Source organism: Asterias rubens, chromosome 3, assembly GCF_902459465.1.
Source record: "Asterias rubens chromosome 3, eAstRub1.3, whole genome shotgun sequence".
Classification (NCBI taxonomy): Eukaryota; Metazoa; Echinodermata; class Asteroidea; order Forcipulatida; family Asteriidae; genus Asterias; species Asterias rubens.
Genome location: NC_047064.1, coordinates 11,910,172 through 11,934,339, shown reverse-complemented (window position 1 = coordinate 11,934,339; position 24,168 = coordinate 11,910,172). Strand labels below are relative to the sequence as shown.

Here is a 24,168-nt window from a genome sequence, read left to right as displayed (position 1 = left end):
GCATGTTTTTCCAACTGATGGAAAAAGCGTCTGCTGCCCATCCCTTCGGATCCTGGTTGCGTGTACAATACACCGGTAACTGATGGTTCAGTGCCGACGCAAACAGATCGATGTGAGGACGATCCCATACTTGGAAGATCGATTGAACCACTGCCGGGTGCAGAGTCCATTCGGTTGGAAGGACCTTCCCCCGAGACAGAGCATCCGCCATGATATTCAGCTTTCCGGCTAAGTGGACCGCCGTAAGATTGATCTGTCTCGCCTGGCACCAAAGCAGAAGCTCCCATGTGTGCATGCACAACTGCGGGGAATGCGTTCCGCCCTGGCGGTTTATGTAAGAGACAACCGTTGAGTTGTCCGATTTTATGAGGACCACTTCCCCTGTCACTATTCTGACAAAATGTTTCAGTGCCCGAAAAACTGCGAGCAGTTCTAGGACATTGATGTGGTATTGACTGTCCGCCTGGGACCAAGAGCCCGCTACTGATTCCATTCCAATGTGTGCCCCCCAACCTGTGTTGGAGGCATCGGTCACCAGAGTTAAGGTAGGTCGCGGTCGTGGGAAAATCAGTCCCACCATGATGTTTGTTCGCCGCGACCACCAGTCCAGGTGGGGGCAAATCATATTTGGGATTGGCACTGGCCGCTGGATATGGTGAATACATGGTCGGTAGTATGCAAGTAGATGCAACTGTATCGGGCGCATCCGCAATCTGCACCATGGGAGTACGTCCACCATGCTTGCCATTAGGCCCAATAGCCGAAGCCATGCCACTGCTGGGGCCACACTGGCAGTTCTGAACAGAGTGATGCAGTCCAAAAGATTGTGGACTCGATCCTCGGTAGGAAAAGCTAGTCCTCGCTGGAGGTCCAGTTTTGCTCCTAAGAAAACTGGGTGCCTTGTCGGATTTGGCTGCGATTTTTCGATGTTGATCAGAAAACCTAACTCCGAAATGATGTTTGCAGTTAGTTTGAGTGCCCAGCTTGTTTCCTCCTTTGTCTCCCCAACAATGAGCCAATCGTCCAGGTAAACAAAAATCTGTACCTGACGTCGCCGGAGGATTCCTGCTACGACTTTCACCAGCCGTGTAAACACCCTCGGGGCAGTGGAAAGGCCGAACGGTAGTGTCAGAAATTCGTAAGTCCTTTGGTCGTAACAAAACCGTAGGAACGCTCGATGTTCGGCCCACATCGGAACATGTAGATAGGCATCCTTTAGATCGATCAACACTGCCCAGGTTGGAATGGGTAATGCATCCAAAACTGTCCGCAGCGACTCCATCCGAAACCGTTTTGGTCGGACATATTTGTTTAATGGCCGAAGGTTTAAAATCGGTCGCCATTCTCCTGTGTTTTTCTTTGGAGCTAGAAAAAAGGTTGAGAAAAACCCTCGATTCGCATCCTCTGTTTGCACTCTGCATATGGCTTGTTTTTGCAAGAGGGCGGATATCTCCGACTCCAGAGCATGACGCTTGGTTCGGTCGGTTGGAATCGGTGTTGTTCTCGGTAGGTATGCAGACGGGGGAGTACTTGTAAACTCTATTTTGTAGCCGGAAGCTACCGTTTTTTGTACCCACCCGTCGTTGCACAAAAGGGCCCAAGTCTTTGCGAAATAAATGAGTCGACCCCCCACGGGCCCTGGAAAGGGGGTCGTGGGAAGGGGGGCGTCACCGGCGCCAAGCACCACCCCGGTAACCTCCGCGCGAAGCTTTGGAGCGGGGGGTGAAGCCGGCTCTACCTCGTGAACGCGACCCAAAAGCCTGACTCTGTACAACAGTTGTAGTGGGCTTGAAAGCAGAGCCCGATGGATTTGGAGCAAACGGCTTCAAAGGTTTACGGGGGAACGTTTTGCCCTTAGTAGCTCCACTGTTGCCTCTTGCCGGACGAGAGCTGCCTCCTTGACTTGATTGTTTATTGAGGTTAATCTTGTCTGTGGCTTTAATTCGCTTCGCCTCGGCTTGCATGACCTCCTGGAATTTTCCTCCAAATAAATCGGAACTCAGCCGGGGGAGAGATTCCAGGTTGGACCTCAATCCATCGGAGGGAACAAAAATCGTATCCAAAACGTTTGTCCTCCGTGCATTGATTGTCATCAAGGACACCCGCATAAACTGGTCCATACACAGCCGTAGCCCGTCGTCAAGGCAACGAAAAGCTGTCTCGGTTTCCTCTGGTGATACAGGTGAATCTGCTTCACAAGAACACACCAAATATTCGGAAAGGAGTTGTAAAAAACATGCCACCCGAATTCCTGCCCGTGAAGCCGTATCAATTTTTATTAATGACTCCTCAAACACATTTTTTTCCTTGGACGGAAAAGGTGACTTCAAAGTACTTCGACCGCCCGAATCCGCCGTGATTTTATCACGCACTGTAGCGGGCATGGGCGGCACTGATAAAAAATTATCAAAGTCTGCCTGAGGTACTCTGAACGGGCGAGTTTCCCGGCGCACGAACGGACGTATCTTTTTCACTTCCGAAAGTGCGTTCATACGATCGGCACACAGCCGATCAATTGGAAGAACCGGAAAAAATTCCTTTGGTTCGACCGGCGCGGTACGACGCTTAAACGATTGTCTAGCGCCGTCTACCGGGTCTGGTTCTTCATTGGAAGGTATGTGCAACACCCGTACCATATCTTTCATGACCATACGCAATCGCTGGTCGGTTGTGGATTGGTAGGATGATTCATCACCCGATGAATCATCCTCCCGCCCTGGGGGTCGTTCCCGGTTATCCCGTCGCTGTGTCAGGGGAACAGTTTCCTCATTTCCCGAGGATTGTTCGGTGTCTGGGACCGCTACCGCTGCTGAAACACGGCGTGGATCCCTATCTGACACACTGCCCGGGTCGGAAAAACTATCCGAGACGGTGATTGACATTACGTCCTCCATCCTCGGTAAAACCTGCCTTGGCTCCGGTGGAGCCACCGGTTGAGCCGGCGCTGTCGGCTTGGGTATTAGTGACGTGATACTGGCCGTCAGTTCACGGAACCCTTGTAATAGAAGGGCCGATGTGGGGTCTTCCCGCTTACTATGATGCCGGCGATGACCCCGTGGCGATCGGGAAGATGAGGATGATGAACTGGAACTAGTATATCTTCGGCGTCTTTTACGCCGGTGGCGTTCCTCACCATCGGACTTATCCCGGCTCCGATGCTGTCCGTGGCTCGGGGCCGGGGCCACATAAACACCCGCCAATGTCTTTGGCCGGGCACTGGTGTTTCCGGGTACCGTTCCCGTCTTACCGGAGTCTGTTCCGGTTTCACCGGGGCTAACGTGGCCTGTCGCTACCTGCACCGCAGGCACAGCTTTGGCCCGGGAAGTACCCTTTTTCTTCCCCTGCTTACGTTTGGAAGCGATCACGGGCTGCCCGGCTGGGGGCGCCGTGTCGGATCCATCACTCAAAACGGCCTGGGACATTTCCCCCGATTGAGTGATCTTGCTTGGACTCTCGGCGCCAGTGACTATACTAAATTCCGGAGGCCTCACAGGCACGGATTTAGTAGTATGGCCCGATGCTTTACCGGTGGCCAGAGACCCTTTAGGCATGACCCCGGAAAGCGGCGATCGTCCTGCCGATGTCGTCTTTTTGGCTCTGGACACAGCTCCGGAAGATGCACTGGCTGCCGATTCACCCGAGGGAGACCGGGAACGAACCCATGCCGCTACGGCCTCCCAATCTGCTGACCCCCAGTCCTTGCAAACCGAGCACGACACTTGCCGGTTACACGGTCTACAACGGGGGCACAAGGCATGTAAATCTTGCTCGGGACGGGGCTTAATACGTCGGCAAGAAGAACATGGAACAAAATTTTTGGGCGTCACCCCACGCTTGCTTTTGCGTGAGTCCGCCATCCTAATAACTGAAAATGTAACGTGAAATCTTTTAACAATTCAAAAATAAAGCACTGACACAACTCGTGTAATTTTAATTACCAAAAACAGAAAACGAGTGTACTCTGTACAGTAAGTAAACGTCTTTACAATATAAAACGTAAGAAGCACAGTATAATCACTAAAGGAAAAACTCACAACTTCCTCCGAAAATACCAAAAATCACTTAAGGATCCGTCCGTAACAAAAACACGTCTGTCTTCGCTGAACGCTAGAGAAAAGAGGACGAGTTGGCCGTGGGCAGGGGCGGACGATGGAGGGCGCCCTATTGTGGTATAAAATTCTAGCGTGGAAGCCTAAGGCTAAGAGAAATATGCAAATTGTAGGTTTAACAGGTAAGGGAGTCCCCTGAAGTGGACTACAATGACTGCAGCGTGTGTCAAGTGAACTCCGAACACTGTGACAGTGCATTGTGTACTACAATGACTGCAGCGTGTGTCGAGTGAACTCCGAACACTGTAAAGTGCATTGTACTACAATGACTGCAGCGTGTGTCGAGTGAACTCCGAACACTGTGACAGTGCATTGTACTACAATGACTGCAGCGTGTGTCGAGTGAACTCCGAACACTGTGACAGTGCATTGTACTACAATGACTGCAGCGTGTGTCGAGTGAACTCCGAACACTGTGACAGTGCATTGTACTACAATGACTGCAGCGTGTGTCGAGTGAACTCCGAACACTGTGACAGTGCATTGTACTACAATGACTGCAGCGTGTGTCGAGTGAACTCCGAACACTGTAAAGTGCATTGTATACTACAATGACTGCAGCGTGTGTCGAGTGAACTCCGAACACTGTGACAGTGCATTGTGTACTACAATGACTGCAGCGTGTGTCAAGTGAACTCCGAACACTGTGACAGTGCATTGTGTACTACAATGACTGCAGCGTGTGTCAAGTGAACTCCGAACACTGTGACAGTGCATTGTGTACTACAATGACTGCAGCGTGTGTCGAGTGAACTCCGAACACTGTGACAGTGCATTGTGTATTACAATGACTGCAGCGTGTGTCGAGTGAACTCCGAACACTGTGACAGTGCATTGTGTACTACAATGACTGCAGCGTGTGTCGAGTGAACTCCGAACACTGTGACAGTGCATTGTGTACTACAATGACTGCAGCGTGTGTCAAGTGAACTCCGAACACTGTGACAGTGCATTGTACTACAATGACTGCAGCGTGTGTCGAGTGAACTCCGAACACTGTGACAGTGCATTGTGTACTACAATGACTGCAGCGTGTGTCAAGTGAACTCCGAACACTGTGACAGTGCATTGTGTACTACAATGACTGCAGCGTGTGTCAAGTGAACTCCGAACACTGTGACAGTGCATTGTGTACTAGCGTGTGTCAAGTGAACTCCGAACACTGTGACAGTGCATTGTGTACTACAATGACTGCAGCGTGTGTCGAGTGAACTCCGAACACTGTGACAGTGCATTGTGTACTACAATGACTGCAGCGTGTGTCGAGTGAACTCCGAACACTGTGACAGTGCATTGTGTACTACAATGACTGCAGCGTGTGTCGAGTGAACTCCGAACACTGTGACAGTGCATTGTGTACTACAATGACTGCAGCGTGTGTCAAGTGAACTCCGAACACTGTGACAGTGCATTGTGTACTACAATGACTGCAGCGTGTGTCAAGTGAACTCCGAACACTGTGACAGTGCATTGTACTACAATGACTGCAGCGTGTGTCGAGTGAACTCCGAACACTGTGACAGTGCATTGTGTACTACAATGACTGCAGCGTGTGTCGAGTGAACTCCGAACACTGTGACAGTGCATTGTGTACTACAATGACTGCAGCGTGTGTCAAGTGAACTCCGAACACTGTGACAGTGCATTGTGTACTACAATGACTGCAGCGTGTGTCAAGTGAACTCCGAACACTGTGACAGTGCATTGTGTACTACAATGACTGCAGCGTGTGTCGAGTGAACTCCGAACACTGTGACAGTGCATTGTGTACTACAATGACTGCAGCGTGTGTCGAGTGAACTCCGAACACTGTGACAGTGCATTGTGTACTACAATGACTGCAGCATGTGTCAAGTGAACTCCGAACACTGTGACAGTGCATTGTGTACTACAATGACAGCAGCGTGTGTCGAGTGAACTCCGAACACTGTGACAGTGCATTGTGTACTACAATGACTGCAGCGTGTGTCGAGTGAACTCCGAACACTGTGACAGTGCATTGTGTACTACAATGACTGCAGCGTGTGTCGAGTGAACTCCGAACACTGTGACAGTGCATTGTGTACTACAATGACTGCAGCGTGTGTCGAGTGAACTCCGAACACTGTGACAGTGCATTGTGTACTACAATGACTGCAGCGTGTGTCAAGTGAACTCCGAACACTGTGACAGTGCATTGTACTACAATGACTGCAGCGTGTGTCGAGTGAACTCCGAACACTGTGACAGTGCATTGTGTACTACAATGACTGCAGCGTGTGTCGAGTGAACTCCGAACACTGTGACAGTGCATTGTGTACTACAATGACTGCAGCGTGTGTCAAGTGAACTCCGAACACTGTGACAGTGCATTGTGTACTACAATGACTGCAGCGTGTGTCAAGTGAACTCCGAACACTGTGACAGTGCATTGTGTACTACAATGACTGCAGCGTGTGTCGAGTGAACTCCGAACACTGTGACAGTGCATTGTGTACTACAATGACTGCAGCGTGTGTCGAGTGAACTCCGAACACTGTGACAGTGCATTGTGTACTACAATGACTGCAGCATGTGTCAAGTGAACTCCGAACACTGTGACAGTGCATTGTGTACTACAATGACAGCAGCGTGTGTCGAGTGAACTCCGAACACTGTGACAGTGCATTGTGTACTACAATGACTGCAGCGTGTGTCGAGTGAACTCCGAACACTGTGACAGTGCATTGTACTACAATGTAGTACGTATTATGTACAGATTACTTCCGCGTCACGTGATTTTCGCCGTGTCATGTCAGTGACGTGTTGGGGTCACACGCACTATTATCTTAATTTGTTTGTTTTCATAATGGGTCAGGAGGCGTTCAAAACAGTGCTGGGTTTGTCGTTTTGTTTGTCATATTTTATTTAGAATCAGTAGGATTTGTTTTATAACATACTTATTCTTCTTTCATTTTACTTTACCGCTATAAACCCACTTTAAGCACTGTTCACATGCAAACCAATCAGGTGGGGTTTGTACCTAGGACCTTTGCATTGCCAAAGCAGATGTCTACCACTAGACAACTGAACTTAAATGCAGAAAATTCAAGCAGCAAATTTCATGGCTAAGCAAGAAATTACAGGGGCACCAATCGCAGCGATGGCAACTGTACGGTGTTCTGGCTGTTTAATTATTTTTGCTAAGTAAAAGTTTTGCTAAGAACTTTTTGTGCTTTCATAATCTATGAAATTTGGCCTATGATACCTTTGGGACACAACATGCCACGCCAGATAAATGACAGAAGTTTAACGTGTTTAATGGTTACAAAAGCTTGAAATAACAATGGTAAGGAGCTTTGGATCATTTGGTTGGTCTTTCCTTAAAGACGAAAATGGCAAATCGTGATCTTTGCTGAAATGTTTTCAATCAATAAGGAAATCGAGTCATATGACTATCAATAGATTTTAATTGTGTAAACAAACAATTCAAATACCCTGATCCAGCTTTTTTTTTAAAGATTCGCAAAAAGCTCTGTTTAGTCATAACTCATTACGTCATAGTTGGGAGCTCCAATTTGTATAGCCACTTTGTTGCAGCGTCGAGGTATAACAAAGCAAACTCTCAAACATGATGTCATTGTCATTTTGACGCACGCTGTCAATGGCAGAAGTGTTTTTAGTTTTTCAAAACCTTTCGGTTGGGGCCTGATTTTTTAAGATTTTTTTCTTTTGATAATTGTGAAAAGTTCAGAAGTGTACAAATATCAAAATTAAAGTTAAATGGTAAAAAACACGTTGTAACAAAATCAAATAGCATTCTGTCAAAAACAAATTTGCTTAAAATCAGTGGACACTATTGGTAATTAATCAAACTAATTATTAGCATAAAACCTCACTTGGTAACATGTAATGGGGAGAGGTTGATAGTATAAAACATTGTGAGAACCGGCTCCCTCTGAAGTGAGGGAGTTTTCGAGAAAGAAGTAATTTTCCACGAACTTGATTTCGTGACCTCAGAATTAACTTTTGTGGTCTCGAAATCAAGCATCTGAAAGCACACACCTTCGTGTGACAAGTGTGTTTTTTCATTCATTATTATCTCGCAACTTCGATGACCAATTGAGCTCAAATTTTCACAGGTTTGTTATTTGATGCATATGTTGAGATACACTAAGTGTGAAGACTGGTATTTGACAATTATCAATAGTGTCCAGTTACTTTAGGTACCTGTTAAATATTGTAGTGAAATTTAGAATGAAATTGATGTGATAACAGTGAGGCTATATTACATTGTACATGTATTATCCAACTGCCACTTGAGGTATACCACAGCCTTGTCCCAATTATACGAAGGACCTCCCATACTGGTAAATTTAGAAATTAAAAATAAAATTTACCTGATGATCTGATGATTGTCCAAGTTTACTTTTAACAACCACTTGTCCTTTACTCTCCCTCTCGATTTGATTATTTCCTAAAACAGAAGACATCAATTATAGTTTCATAGATGTTAAAGGAACATTACAAAATAGGTTCTTGCTAACAAAAAAGTTGCTGGCAGTGTCAGTAATTTATATAATCCACCATACACATAAACTGCAGACAAACCAGAAAAAGTTTGAGATCGATCGGCCATCTACATGTCACGAGAAAATAGTGTGAAAAACCAATTACACATTTTGCATGACATCGATAACAAAAAATTGAATAAAACGCTCACTGAACAATAAACTGGAAATTAGTTTTATTTATTTCTCATCAAATATGACATTTCAAACAGAAATATTTTCAAGGGATTATTTCTACTTTCGTCATCATTAGACCGATTGTGTAAGTTTAATGTAAATCTGTGACCCAATAGACAATTTTTGTTGCTTACCAATTCTGTAATGTAACTTTTTAAGCAAATGATGTAAATAGATTGTAAAAATGTATATGTGGCAGTTAATTATATCATCGCAATGATGACTTTGCTTTTAGTTAGGTGTTGATAATTAGGTATATAACAGGTATATAGCAGTGTTCGCATTCAACTTCAATGGTTAACTGCTGCAACTTGGTAACTTTCGATATTAAGTCCCAGTGTGAACAGCCGGTAACTTACCTGGGTGGTAACTTACCACCACCGGGCTGTCAAGTTAACAGGCCGATTTGAGTGAGGGTAACTTAACAATGTTAACTTAAAAGGAAAACGCACCATTCCGGAAACTTAACAATACTGTCACGACTTCTAACTAAAAGTTCTGCTGATGTTCCAACTTTGGCGTGCAATTCGCGCTGCTCTAAAAATTCAGGTTAAAAGCATAGCTGCGTTTCTAATGTGTACGCAGCTGGAGCCCAGGCCAAGGTTTGCGAAAGTGCATGTTGGGTAGAATGTTAGCTATAATTTCTGCCTTCCTTTACAACCACAAGTTGAAGCTTGAGGGTCAATCTTCTCTTACTCATTCTATCAGTTCAGGTGTTCCCTAGAGCTCAGTCCTTGGTCCTTCTCTCTTGCTTCTGTACATAAACAATTTACCTGATGTAATCTTGTCTCAGCTAGCCATGTATGCTGATGATTCAACTCTCTACTGTTTCCTCCAACTCTTCTAGCACTTCCCGTGGTGGGGTGGGTGCCTCACTCAACAATGATTTAGACAATGCACTGAAGTGGGGAAACAACTCGCTGGTATCGTATTTTCCTGCGGATAAGACGCGTAAGACGTAACCTTCAATTCTAAGAAAACTAAACTACTGCCCCTTTCTCACTCTAGAGATGATACATTTCCCTCCATTCATGTGGGTTCGTCGACTTTGCCCGAGGTATCACACTTTCGTTTGCTTGGACATCTCCAGTAATTCGGGTTGGGAGGTGTATATCTCAGGTATCGCCAAGAGTGCTTCCATGCGAGTAGGTTGTCTGTACCGAGCTCGGAAGTTCTTACCTCCTGAGGCTACTCTCTACCTGTACAAGACAACTATACATCCCCTCCTGGAGTACTGTTGCCATATTTGGGCTGGAGTTTCTGCCTGCCTTTTATCTTTAATAGATCAAGTGCAGAAGCGCATTGTTAACCTGGTTTGAGAAGAGTTAAGATCTACACTATAACCCCTTTCTCACCGAAGGTCTGTAGCCAGCCTCTGTCTGCTTAACAGATATTTCCATAGTAAATGTTCCCCCAGTCTATCCAACCTTGTTCCTCCTTCCAGGGTGTTTGAGCGTGAGACCAGGCTTTCTGCTTGTTCTCATCCCTATACTGTGGCTGTGCCGAGATGTAGAACAAAGAGCTACTCCAGTAGCTTTTTCCCTGGTAATGCATCTCTTTGGAACTCCTTGCCTGCTGCATGTTTCCCTAGTGTGAACCTAGGGGGCTATGAAGTGCTCCTGCCAACAGTTCACCTGGTAAATCTGGTTGAACTGCAGCACCAGGCAAAAGCCCCCATTTCATACTACATGTAGTTGTTTGGTGAGCTAGGATTGAAGCAGCAGCTGGATGAGGGGGTGTAATTCGTACCAGAGTTAGGTACTAGGTGCACCTGTGGTATGGCTGAGTGTGAACCTACGGGGCTATGAAGTGCTCCCGCCAACGGCTCACCTTGTAAATCTGGTTGAACTGCAGGACCAGGCAGAAGCCCTCATTTCATACTAGTTGTTTGGTGAGCTAGAATTGAATCAGCAGCTGGATGAGGGGGTGTAATCCGTACCAGAGTTCGGTACTAGGTGCACCTGTGGTATGGCTGAGTGTGAACCTAGGGGGCTATGAAGTGCTCCCGTCAACAGTTCACCTGGTAAATCTGGTTGAACTGCAGGACCAGGCAGAATCCCTCATTTAATACTAGTTGTTTGGTGAGCTAGAATTGAAGCAGCAGCTCTCAAAACTATTAAAACCATGTAGTGTTACATCAAAATCCGTTGCAAACTCTTTTAATTTTATCTTTTCGTATGAGTATCCTTACTTTTAAGTCATAGTCTAGTCAATCATGGCTTGACCTAGACAAAATAGCAACACAAAATGATTTTTGCAAGTGTCTCCTGAAACTCTCTAAAACAACATATCAAAAAAGTAGAAAAAAAGTAAGCAGGGGAAATATGCATAATTTGCATAAATTCAAAAATTACCGTGTTCCCCCTAAAATACTTATGCACACCCTATACAAAGGAGAAATTTTATTTTGTTCACATGATTTTTTTCATGGCAATGGTCCAAATGTTTTCCAACCACTTATGAGCAACCACAGATCCAAGATGATGGCAATTTTTCAAGATGGCCGCCATTTTCCCGCCAAAACCGTCTTATCGCCAGTTAACATAAATGTAAGATAACTATACAATCTAATAGTGAAGGTGATCCGATGCAAATGCAAAACATACTGTGATACCCGGAGATGTACCTGCAAGAAGCTGGGCTTGGAATGCTCAGTAGTGTGTGTGGCGAATGCAAGGGAATAAACTGTAGGAATTCGCCTCAGGTACATGTAGCCACTGACAGCTTAGCAAGGAGCTCTAATGTTCTTTGCCCCCTTTTAGTTCTCAAAACTATTAAAACCATGTAGTGTTACATCAAAATCCGTTGCAAACCAATATTTGGGGGTCATGCAACTTTTCCAGTTAAACACTGCATGCAAGTTAGAGTTGCTTTTGAATGTCTCCTATGTATAAGTGTAATAAAGTTGATAGTTGTTTATTTGAATATACCATTGTCACAAATATAGTTTTTAAAATGGGAATACTTTAGTGATAAATACTGAAAGACTGTCATGGGACTTAAAAACAATGTCACTTATAAACATTGAACAATCACATTTAAACCTACCACAGAGTCTAAAGCATGTACATCGGCATAGTGGTTTGATTAACTCAGATTATTACCCTATTTAAAGCCATCTTGAATTTCTTTGTACTCATAATGTTAAGAAACAATGCAGTGACCATTCCCATGAAAACAAATTATGTGAAAAAAAACTCCCATTTTGTATAGGGTGTGCAAAGGCAGGGGGAAATGTTAATTTTTAATGTATGCAAACTATGCATATTATGCATTTTTTTCTTCTTTTTGGATATGTTTTTTTAGAGGGTTTCAGGAGACAGTTGCTAATAAAATCATTTCTGTTGCAATTTTGTCTAGGTCTAACCATAGATTGACATTGCAATAAGAAGTTAAGACCATTTAAGGTTCTCATTGTTTAGCTCATTTTACTGGAACCAGTGATGCACTCTTTGAGTTTTATCTTTTTATTTGAATCTATATTTAAGAAGCAATATTTGATTTCAGTTTCAAGTCAGAACATCATTGCAATGAGGAGCTATAGCCATTTAAGATTTTAATTTGTTTCAGCTCATTCAACTGGAACCAGTGACAGGGATCGATTTTTGTTTAAAAAAAAAAGATATAAGATTTAAGTTTGAGTTTGGTTCTTTAAAACCCAGATGTCATGTTTGAGCCTGAAACAAACCCCCACCCCAAAGAAGTGTGGGTGGGTCTACGAGCGAATACTTATCTGTAGAGTGAATACTACAATTGCATTGTTCCCTAAGCTGGCAGGCAAATAGCTAAGAGTTTTGGTCTGTTAACAGCGCCAGCCACCAATCCTGTACTGTTATTCCTTAATTAACAAATTTTCATACCATTAAACAACTTCAGATCTTTGTTGATTTTGATACTGGCTAAAGTGAAGTCATTTTCAACATGTTCTTCTGTATTCCCCCCATCATCACTGTCATCTGCATCATTCTCCTCTGTAACAGCTGCAGAATCTCTTAACTCTTTTTTAATCCATGTTGGAATCTGATAACAGACAAAAATAAATAAAAATTAAACATATCATCTTTTCTAAGAAAAAATATGTTTTTAAGAAGAAAAAAACTACAGCACACTCCATAGAAATATTACCTCCAAGAAATTATTAATAAAAAGTACAAGTTGTTTTCAAGAGTTGAATCTACCTTTTTGCCAATATTGTTTCAATATAAAAATGTAAGATGATAAAAGATTAATTTAAGTTTTAGACTAACCGTTCCCAGTGTGTCAAGCTCAGAAGCTTCAGAGCTTGTATATTCATCACCACCATCACCACTGTTGGCAGAGTGTGGAAAAGAAGACTCAGGGACCTGAAGACCTTGCCCATTCCTTAACAAAAAGAAATCAGATTGTTTTTCAATATATGATTTTAATATAAAAATAAAAGGGAACCCAAGTTCAGAGACATAATATGCAAGTTGCATGTGATGGTCTAGCGGTTAAAAGCACCAAATTCAAACTCAGGTGTTTCTGATCAGCAGAGTTTGATTGGCAACATATAGCACCACAGTGGATTGTAAACCATTACTTGGGGCAATGCAAAAGGAGTCGGTCTCATAAACAAAGTCTCACGTACCTTGCAGGAACGGACTAAATGTTAAAGTGCCTTGAGCATCACTGAGTGATGGATATGCAAGCTTTAAAAAAGACAGTACTACTATTATTATTAGCTGTTTAGTAGCGCAGCAAAGCAAACAGCTCTTGTTTTTGTTTAAGTCTTAATTTTCAATTGTATTTATCTGTATTTTTCAGAACTGAAATTCGTAAGCGCTGTTTTGCAATGTTCCAAATAAGCGATTACAATGAAACTTTCAGGGATATGAAAGGTATTGATGTAATGGTCAGCATATTAAAATGGCAGCATGATGATGTCATCACATGTCACGTGACGTCGAAACGGGTCAAAGACGGAAGTGCTTTGTAATTCAAAAGTGTATGGAGCTGCTTTCAAGTTGATGCGGATGACCCAGAAGTCAAAGCAGTCTTGTGGAGATGCCATCGTTGATGAATCATCCCCGATAATAGACAGGTTGCTGAATAAATACTCCAGCTGGAACCGACTTAGAAGAGTAATGGCTTGGTATTGTTTTGCAAATTTAACATCTCTTATTATCAATGCGGTACCCGCTGCGAAAACATAGAATTCGAACTGCCTCTAGCTACCGGGCAACCTCGGTAGTCTAGTTGGTAAGACACTGCTCTAGAATTGCAAGGGTCATGGGTTCGAATCCCACCCGAGTAACATGTCTGTGATATTTTTTCACAGGACTCGGGAAAGTACTGAGTATACAGTGCTAACACACATCGGTGTATGGGTAAAAACCAAAGTTAATATTCTTTATCCCCGATAACATCTGTTATTAAGATTCTGATGTTATTTTTGTATGTAGAAATTGTAATGGCTTTATTTTCTGTCTTACACCTGTTAGTTTTGTCCTGTTAGTTTTGTCCTGTATTTTTAATGTCTGTCTGGTTTTTTGGTCTGTCTGTTCATAGGCTGGGGAACAAAAGCTGTGCTTCTCCCCGGACCTAGATGTTGCCTTTTGTTTAAAGTTTCACCTTTTAATATATTTTATATTTACAGTAATTTTGTCCATATTACTCTGTATTATACACTATTTGCAACATTGAATAAACGTTTATATCTATCTACATGTATCTATCTATCTATCTATAAGAGATACCCTGTGTAATAAAGGTATCAAGTGGGAATTCAACACTCCTACAGGATCTCACTTTGGAGGAGTGTGGGAGAGTAAAACTCGTTCGGTACGAAAGATATATATGGACTGTTGTATAACCTAACGCATTGACTTGATAATTACGTAAAATACGTAACCCCCGTTAATTTTGTTTAAAAAAGGTATTTATTAATGGGAATATTGACCTTGGTTGGTGGCTGGCGCTGTTAACAGACCTCGCCTCTGGCTCGGTCCCTTAACAGGGCCAGCCACCAACCCGGTCATAATACCACCCAGTGAAGTCTGTTAATCCCTAATTAATAATCATTACATTTCAGTATATATTGTATTGTAGATCCCTTTAAGTAAGACTTACAACAAATACCCTGTATGCACACACAAATACAGCTTCCCTATATAATCAGTAACACCTGGTTTCCTATTTAAGTGCCTTGTTTATATTCCTTTTTAGCCATTGCAGGAATGATCCATTTATTTATTCTTTTTGTTTGTGTAATTTTTAAGTTTTACTTTTCGCACTTTAAAGACACTGGACACAGTGTATTTTCTCATATAGAATAGAAAATCCTCGTGGATTTTCAGAAATTACAGAAAATACGTAACCTCCGATACCTACAAATGCAGAGTAGCACCGTTAAGCGGCAATATAGGGAGGTAACAGGACATGCAGTGTAGTGCCCAGAGAGTACAAGTCTTAACTCATTATGCCGGAAACAAATGAAAAACAGGAGATGTTAAGACATACCAGTATGCTGTGCTTGAGGTGCTCTTAAGAGGTCAAGACGGTACACTTACTGTGTCTCTGGGCTGTTGACTGTGTAGAACTTGTCTGTCCATGCGACCATCTGACTGCAGCACATTACGCAGGAAGCGGGATGTGCATGTTAAGAGATTTTCCCAGCAGGCATCCTGCACAATCTCTGGAATGGTCGCCCCCTGAAAGAGAGCTAAAGATGTAGTCATGCTCCTTGTTTGGTGAGCTCGAAGTGGAACCTGGTTAGCGTCTGGCACATGGTTCTGAGCCTTTGATGCCTTTCGTATCATCTTTGATGTACTCAAGGCTTGCAGAGAGGATCTACCCATAGCAAGCGGAGATGCCATTCGCATCTGTGGTGGCTGAGATTGAATCTGGGCGGATATTCATGCCGTAAACGATTCTTCCTGAGAAGGTAGTAGAATGGGTATTGCCAAAGAGATGACTTTTGCATCTGTGGCGGCCTTTGATGAACCCGAGACGCTTTTCACGCTGTTCGCAGTTCGCCTGGCAGAGCTGACGCTGGCTGGTTTTCATATGCTTTACTTGGAGAACCATTTATTGACCCAAGTGGAGCTTGCAGAGAGGGTCTAACCATAGCCAGCAAAGATGCCATTCACATCTGTGGTGGCTGAGATTGAACCTAGGCAGATATTCATGCCGTAAACGGTTCATCCCGAATTGGTAGAATAGACCAGCTGGTTCAGAGGGAGAATTTGAGAAGAGAGTTTTGAGAAGAGATTTGAATTTTGTGAAAAAAAGACAAGATCGAAGATTAAATGGTAGAGAGTTCCAGATGCGTGGCGCAGCTGAAGAAAAGACATGCCACCCCATGAGTGTCGAAACTTGGGTTTAAATCAGGAGAAGCATGGAACTTGATCGAAGATTCCTTGATGGAGTGTAAACATGAAGCAGTTCAGAAATATAGGTGGGAGCCTTGCCATAAAGAGCTTTGTGGACAATGAGCATCAGCTTGAAGATGATTCATTGAGAGATAGGGAGCCAGTGTAGGTAGTTGTTTCAGAATGGGGTGACAGAACAGGATTTTCTAGACAGTGTCACAATGCGGGTAGCAGTATTTTGGAGCCGTTGAAGTCGAGAAATCTGGTTGTTAGGAAGGCTGTAGAGAAGAGCATTGCCGTTGTCAAGACGAGAAGTAACAAATGCATGAATGACCTTTTCAGTGGCACTTTGGTCCAAGTACTTGCGAATCTTACCTATATTCCTGATGTGAATGTGATGATAGACGAACAATGTTTTTGATGTGTGGTTGAAGTGTCATCGATGAATAAAAAATAACCCCTAAGTTCTGAGCTTTCAGCGAGGGAGCTATCCGAGCATCACCGATGGAAATGTATGGCACTGAAACCTTTGTTAACTGTTGACGTGACCCAAATAGAAGGAACTCTGTCTTATCATCATTTAACTTCAGGAAGTTTTGTTTTGTCCAACGTCGAATCTCTTGGATGCATTTCTCAAGTCTTGCAATGGATGCATTGGCGTTTCTTGAGAAGATTTAAACCTGATGTATAGCCGAGTGTCGTCTGCACACATGGTAAATCAAATTAAATTTCAGGATGATGTCATGAATCGGTAAAGTGTACAGCGTAAACCACTGTGGGCCGAGTACGGACCCCTGTGGCACAGAGGAGTTTAAAACAACAGGGTCGGATATCGCGGTGCCAATTAAATACATGATGAGTTCTATTGTAGAGATACTTGTAGAGATACGATTTACACCATGCTAGGCCCGTGTCCTCTATGCCAAGGTGATTCTTGAGCCGAGAGAGAAGGATGTTGTATAAACCACGACCAATATAAAATAAAAACATGAAAAAAATAACCTTAAAACACGGAAGTGAAGTACGCAAACCTGCCGCGTTACCGGTGATTTTTTATCTCACACTATCAGTCCTGAATTTTACTTTTTTTTCCATGAACAACCCTTTTCAAGAATTTGCGATTTGATGATCGGTTGTGTTGACCATGTTTTGTGAACTTCTTTGGCAACAAAATCTCTGTGAATCAAAGATCGGTCGACAACGCACATCGAGAAATAGTTGAACTTTGCCCTGCATCCCATCGCCCTCTGTTGACAAAAGTTGTTCACGTTTGATTAGACTGCGCTGGCAGCCACTCTACTCGATCCTCCGAAGTCTAGCCAAGATTGTATGAATGGAACTATCAACGGCCAATCATCAAACGGCCAATCAAAGCATGTGTACACACAAAGGGGCAGTGCTTGTTTGCGGTCCTCTTTGTGGCGATGTGCAGTGACAGGCGGGCGGTACATCAGTCAGTTTTGTATAGTTGCCACAATGTGGGAGTTGCGTCGTAATTAAAGTGGAAATGTATTGAAGTTTACACTATTGATCGTAATTGAAATGATCTATTATAGGATAGCATTCTTTTTGTAAGCTGGCAGCACCCCCTTTGCGGGACCACATTATTGTTTGTGTTGGATAAATATTGAAGAGAGTTACAACTAAAAATACGTTTATCATTGTGATACTGAACAAATCCAATACAATTTAAAAAATTGACAAAACCAAAACCAAACAGTCCTTTCAGTTTCAGGGCTTACACAACACAAAAGAGAGTATTGGCTATGACTGTTGTTTCTGTTTACAATGTATATCGTAACATTTTTTAAACATGTAAACAGTTCCTAACAAAATTCCTTTTTACAATATAAAAGGAATAATAATGAGGACGGCTAAAGTTTTTCCCTCACTTTTATTGTATAGCGGTAGTAATGAAATAAAATGCGCTACCTTATTGTTTGCGTAATCACAAGGACAGGGGATTCACTTTTATTAAACATTGGAGTAGACGGGAAATAAGGTTGAAATGGGTCTTTCAATAAGGGAATTAAAGAAAAGTGGTTGGCCTGTGTTTCTCCCTCACTTTTATTGTAGTCCCACAACAAGGATCCACAACAGATATTGCAACGACGAACGGACGGATGTAGCGTGTGTGTCATCACACAGGCAGTTTTTTGTTCTCGTTTAAGAAAAAAACATTATTTAAAATATTTTACAAACGATTTTTTTTTTTAAAATGCCGTTTTGTCTCTTAAATATTTATACGTCGGCAAACAAGCCGCCCGGAGAATAAACCGCATGAGTTCAATTTTTTTTTCAAAATCAACGTAGAAACCGCGGTTTATAATCCGAAAATTACAGTATATACTCGCGCAATAGTCAAAATGGAACCACAGGTCACCTAATAAATGCAGTTCTATCAAAACGCACCACATATCAAATAAGAATACTACGAATTATAATATCAGATTTAAAAAGTAACGACAGCGCCTGAATGAAATCTGCTCTTTATGAATGAAATCTGCTCTTTTTTTACACAAAAAAATGTCATACAGTTGTAATAAATTAAAGACAAAACCAGCACTTCAACCTCTCCCTCCCTACCATTAACCAATATTTTTTCGAATGCAAAATCAAGTTAAAAAACATAGAAGTAACCGATTGCGTAAATTGCTATGAAAACTGCTGTACAATGTACAAAAACAGAACTTTTGGTAGTATAAAGCAGATTTGCTTTATTTTGCATTTAAATAAAAACATATAAAATATAACCACTAAAAAAACCCAACAACAATCAGATGGAGCATTTAAAATGAACCAAAAACAACAAGTAGTTCAACCCTACTCGTTCAGTTATAACAGGAGTAAGTAAACAAATTATCTGGTATAAAAAACAAATAAAAAAGAAAATGAAAATGAAGAATAGATTATCTATGAGGATGAACCTTCTTCCGGTGGTCATCCTTGTCTTTCTTACTTGTAAATACATATTTACAACTTCACACCTTCCCAGGTTCTTGTCCTGGAACAAAGGCATGTGTTCACAGGGCAAGTCCCTGGGTTGGTGCAAAGTTTCAAGAAATGTCAAGAAATGACCAGGATGACTGGAAGAAGGTTTCGGGGTTGGGAAATTCCATACAAACTGCAGCATCTCATCATTTACAGGTGGATTGGACACGCAGTGTTGACATGCTGGATCGGTGCATTTAGCAAACAAGACCATGCCAATGCGCCAATCCATATGTCGCATGACGAATTAAAATTAGTCATACACTGAGCGGACCTCTCGCAACCTTGTAGCTGATGACGCACTGCAGCATGTACCTGTCCAAAATCTTTGAATGGTCCTTCATCTGACCCACTTGGTATGGCAGACAAAGTAATACGTTTATCGGCATATTTAGTGTTCTCCCAGCATGCCCAGTAGTGGTTAATACGGGCCATGGCGTTGTCGAAAACAGTTTTCTCCTTGGCAACACGTTCATCAGCACTCAATTGTCTCTGCTGGCAAGGTGGGAGTTCGCCAGGCAGATTGGCAGGGATTTTTGATATTTTTTATTATTGGTTTATTAAAACACATTCAAACATCGCAGCTACAAGCTGAATTGAGTTTAAAATACAGAGATTAATAAAAATTCAAAATGTTTAAAAATTACAAAAAAACATTAAGAATTACAATTTGTTTTTATACATTAAAAGGGCAAACTGGCTAGTGCCAGTAACAAATTAGATAAAACAAAAAATTGCACAGCAAGTCATATTAAAGGAACAAGGCGAAGGGTTGGGGACAAAAGGCAAGCCAGCTGAGTGAACAAAAATCAATTGTTGAGTGCTTGGACAAGGGATGGAATGCAACTGTTTTTGTAACGACCAGTTCTGCATTTTGGGGGGCACATTTTGTTGGCATTCCGCAAGTTGTTGTTTTTGTTTGGTGGGAGCCAGTGCCTGTAATTTTCAGATTCAAACAAGGTCTTACCAAAATTTACAAATAAATTGCTCAGTCTATCAGTGATTGTAGGTAAACTGAACAATTGGCATATTTCCACATACATGTACATGTATGATGTTGGTGTATTTGGCTGACCAGCCAGAATGATACGAAAAGCCCTTTTTTGTAACCTTTCAAGGGTTATGAGTTGTGTTTTAGTAAGTCCAGAGTACCAGACAGGACAGGCGTATTCGATAGTGGGTTGGACATACATAACATATACAGTTAACAGATCCTTGACAGAAATAAAACAACGTTTAAGCTTGCCTTAAGAGAACAGTCAACTGTTAAAATTACCATACATGTTGTTCACTTGGGAATCCCACTTCAAATTACTCTGTATATAAATACCCAACAATTTCAAACAATCAGTTTGATTAATGTGAGAATCTAAAATGTCAAAAGTGGGTGGATCAGGTTGGTTACGTTGAAAACTGATATTCATGTACTGGCATTTGGCGGGATTAAGTTTCATTTTATTCAGATCAGTCCAGTGATTTAGGTCATTAAGCACATTTTGCATATTGGAGCTCTCGTTAGGATTAGAGAGGGTCTGACTTAAAGTCAGGTCATCGACATATTTGTAATGTTTGACCGCTGGAAGATCAGGAACAAAATCATTGATCATTACTAAAAAGGCAATGGGCCCAATTTTTGTTCCTTGGGGAACTCCAGATGCAATCTCTCCCAATCAGAAATATCACCCTTATATCTAACAGCCTGAAGACGATCTGATAAAAATCCACATAGCCAAGGAATTAAGGAAGTTCTGACCCCAAGCTTAATAAATTTATTAATAACTAAGTTGTGGTCAACTCTATCAAATGCCTTACTAAAATCAGTGGCTATCAACACAGCAGAATTATTTGGTTTATCAAGAACACAATGTATATCGTCCAGGAGTTTGACCAAACAGTGGGATGTAAATGTAGAGGATCCTTTCAAAGAACCAAATTGAAATTTGTCAATGAAAGACTGTATGTCACTAAGGATCCATTCCACAACAAACTCTTCGAACACCTTAGAGAAAATACAAGTGAGTAAGATGGGGCGCAGAGTATCAATGGTTGGATGATTAGTCTTAGGGACCGGTACAACAAAAGCCTTTTTCCAAATTTCAGGAACTACACCTTCACAAAGAGAACAATTAAAAATATTGGCCAAAGGAAAGAATAACTCATAGGCAAACTCTTTAATTATGCGTGGTGGAAGGCAGTCTGGCCCTCCAGATTTACCTAACTTGACCTTTTTCAGCTTGTTAAAAACCATTTGAAGTGTTACAGCGGGGACTGATGATGCAGACGGTAAGTAAGCAGGTAAATTATCGAGATCTAGAGTAGGAATATCAACAGCAATGGAGGTAAATTGTTTGTTTATTTTGTTAGCAATCTCTACCAGGTAGAGTAACACCTTAACACCTGTCATTTTCTTAATTTGTTTGTGCCACTGCCTAGGGTTACTAATGCTAAGCTTTGAAACACTAGAGCTGAAAAATGCAGACCTGGCTAACTTGATAAGTCTAATGATCTTATTACGAAGTAATTTCCAAAGATTCAATTTACCACAGTTAAAAGCCCTTTGTCGTTTAACAATAAGAGTTTTTAACTCAGGAGTCATCCACTGCTTATCACTGTTATGAACAGTGATAGTACGAGTAGGAAAGTACTTATCCAAGGCTTTCTGCAGAGATTGGTAAAATTCTTCTACTTTAGTACTCGTTGTTGGGGCTGCAATAACATCATTCCAGTCGAAACTTGTGATCCACTGTCCAAACTGACGTTTATCCGAATCTCTGAGAGGTCGAACAGTCCGGCGTTGGATGGCATTAGACTTGTGAGAGTAGTTAAAATGAAGCCACAGGACTGTGCTATGGTCACTCAAACCGATGGGTGAATTTATCTGGGGAACATTGTAGTGACTCTTTAAATTAGTTAGGATCTTGTGGAGAATGGCTTGTCCTCTTGTAGGAGCATTAACAACCTGGACCAAGCCAGTTAACCGACTGATGGTATCAGTGTCGAGATTGTTAAAGTCCCCAAGGATGGCTATACCAGACGATGGGTATTTTATTTGAAGCGTGTCCAGTGTTGTAACAAGGTGTTCAATAAGTAAGTCTTCGTATGGTGATGATGGTGGGTGATAGAGTACGGCAACTAAAAGCCCAGAAACTGTTCTTGGTAGACGTGGGGGTCGCGCCCAAATCCATTGTACTTCAAGTTCATCCGGTACGTTAATGATCTGCAGATTTATCGTTTGTATGCTCTCCCGTACATAGAGGGCAACACCCCCTCCTCTCTTGTGTTTCCTTGGTCTGCTATACAAGTTAAAGCCAGGGATGTCAAAATGGCTAGTGTCAATGTTAGCTGGAAACCAGGTTTCGGAGACTGCTGCAATGTCTATTTTATTAATATTCAGGATCGTTGACAATTCATCAGTCCTCTTAACAAGTGATCTGGCGTTTAAAAGGGTAAATGATGGAAGTGTAAGGGATCGGCTTGCCGTTGACGTCTAGTTTCAGTTTTAACAGAAATGAGATTGTTGAGGTCTGTTGTAGAAGGCAGGACGATATAACCCAAGGCCATTGTGTTCTACATGGTGAAATAATAACTTCTATTCTTTGTGTGAAGGCATATTGGTGCTTCACTCCACCACGCTTACCACTTTTAGTCCGTTTTTTCTTCCCCTTGCAGAGGTTCAAAGACTTCAAAGTGTTCCACACGTTGCTTGGTCTGAGGCTTATGATATCTGAACGTGAATATTTTCGCCGGTGATAAAGTCACAGCTTTGATACGTTGATTGTACAGAGTCAAAATGCTGGGTACCAGCGAGGCTATTTATTTTACTCAGTGCTAACACCACGTTGTGCATAGCGTGAAACATGTTATTCTCATTCATACCTGGAATCATTCTAAAGTCGATTTCCTTCGCAATTCCTCGAAGACTGATTAAAAAACTGAAGACAGCAACGTTCACAAACACTCACAGACTGGCGAAAACAAATGGCACAGAAGACATGACAGCAGAAACAGTTTAAAACTGTTTAAAAACTCGGGAGCGCTGAACGCCACGTGTGACCCGCGCGATCAGACGGTACCTGTTGTAGATTGACAATGATGTCAAAGCTCGTGTGCACAGTGACCACAAACGTTCGACTGGGTTGAGAGCCAAATGTCCCTGGTTACATAGCTGGTTACAAGTAGGGCATCCAGCTTGCACTGCTTGAAGAGGTGGCCATAGTACATCTCATTAACCACATGATTAATGTTGAAGTCTGGGCCACCATCAGCAAGCAGTACAAGCAATGAATGCCCATCTTGCACCTGTTGGCGTTGATGATGGCATTCATGTGTGATGAAATGTGACAGGGATTTTGTGGGCTCCTGCTGACAATGGTGGCCTGGCCTCTAAAAGGGAGTCTGCAGAAAAGGGAAACAAAATGTGTATAATGTTATTACTAAGCAAAGACTACTCTCAAAATCCAACAATACTTTGGTTTTACAATTATCAGTGCATTTTTTAAATGTACACTGTAAAAAAATGTCTGTAAGTTAAAGGATTTCGTAAAGTGAAATATTCCGTACATTCCGTATTAAACGGACTGTCCGAGTCCAAATGTAATGCATAAATACATGCATGGTACATGTTTACGATCAGCCCCAAGAAATATGATGTACAAAATAAATTTAAAATAGCAGTCACAAATGTTTACTTTTTCTGTCATCTTTCTGTGAATTTGTCATTAAATTTACTAATCTTTCAACAACTTGTAACAACATAAAGAAGGCCTTTGAACTGAATAATTTATGTCCAGTTTGAATTGAAATGCTTGGCGGCCACTTGAAACAAATAAAAAATAAAGAGGCCCGCGTCCTCTTCTTTTTATCCTGAAATTTGTTTTGTTGCCTAAAACATCATAGAGGTAGCCTAACTCCATGCTAAAATTGACAAAAGAGAATTAATATAAAGGTTTAGGCCATCTCGTTTTCAATGGCATGAACTTAGGCCTTAGTGATTTATTTTTTTCTCCTAAGGAAAAGGAAGGATGAAACATT

The 24,168-nt window shown here is 42.1% G+C and overlaps 1 protein-coding gene across 1 annotated transcript in view; it reads right to left on the bottom strand.

The window, feature by feature from the left end:
- Nucleotides 1-24,168, bottom strand: part of LOC117288623 — a 102,173-nt gene that overhangs the window by 37,056 nt on the left and 40,949 nt on the right. Inside the window, exons 5-7 of the mRNA XM_033769545.1 lie at nucleotides 13,063-13,177; nucleotides 12,676-12,835; nucleotides 8,468-8,544 (exon numbers count right to left, since the gene is read on the bottom strand). Of these exons, the coding sequence (XP_033625436.1) occupies nucleotides 8,468-8,544; nucleotides 12,676-12,835; nucleotides 13,063-13,177 (352 nt within the window). The remainder of the gene's footprint in view (nucleotides 1-8,467; nucleotides 8,545-12,675; nucleotides 12,836-13,062; nucleotides 13,178-24,168) is intronic.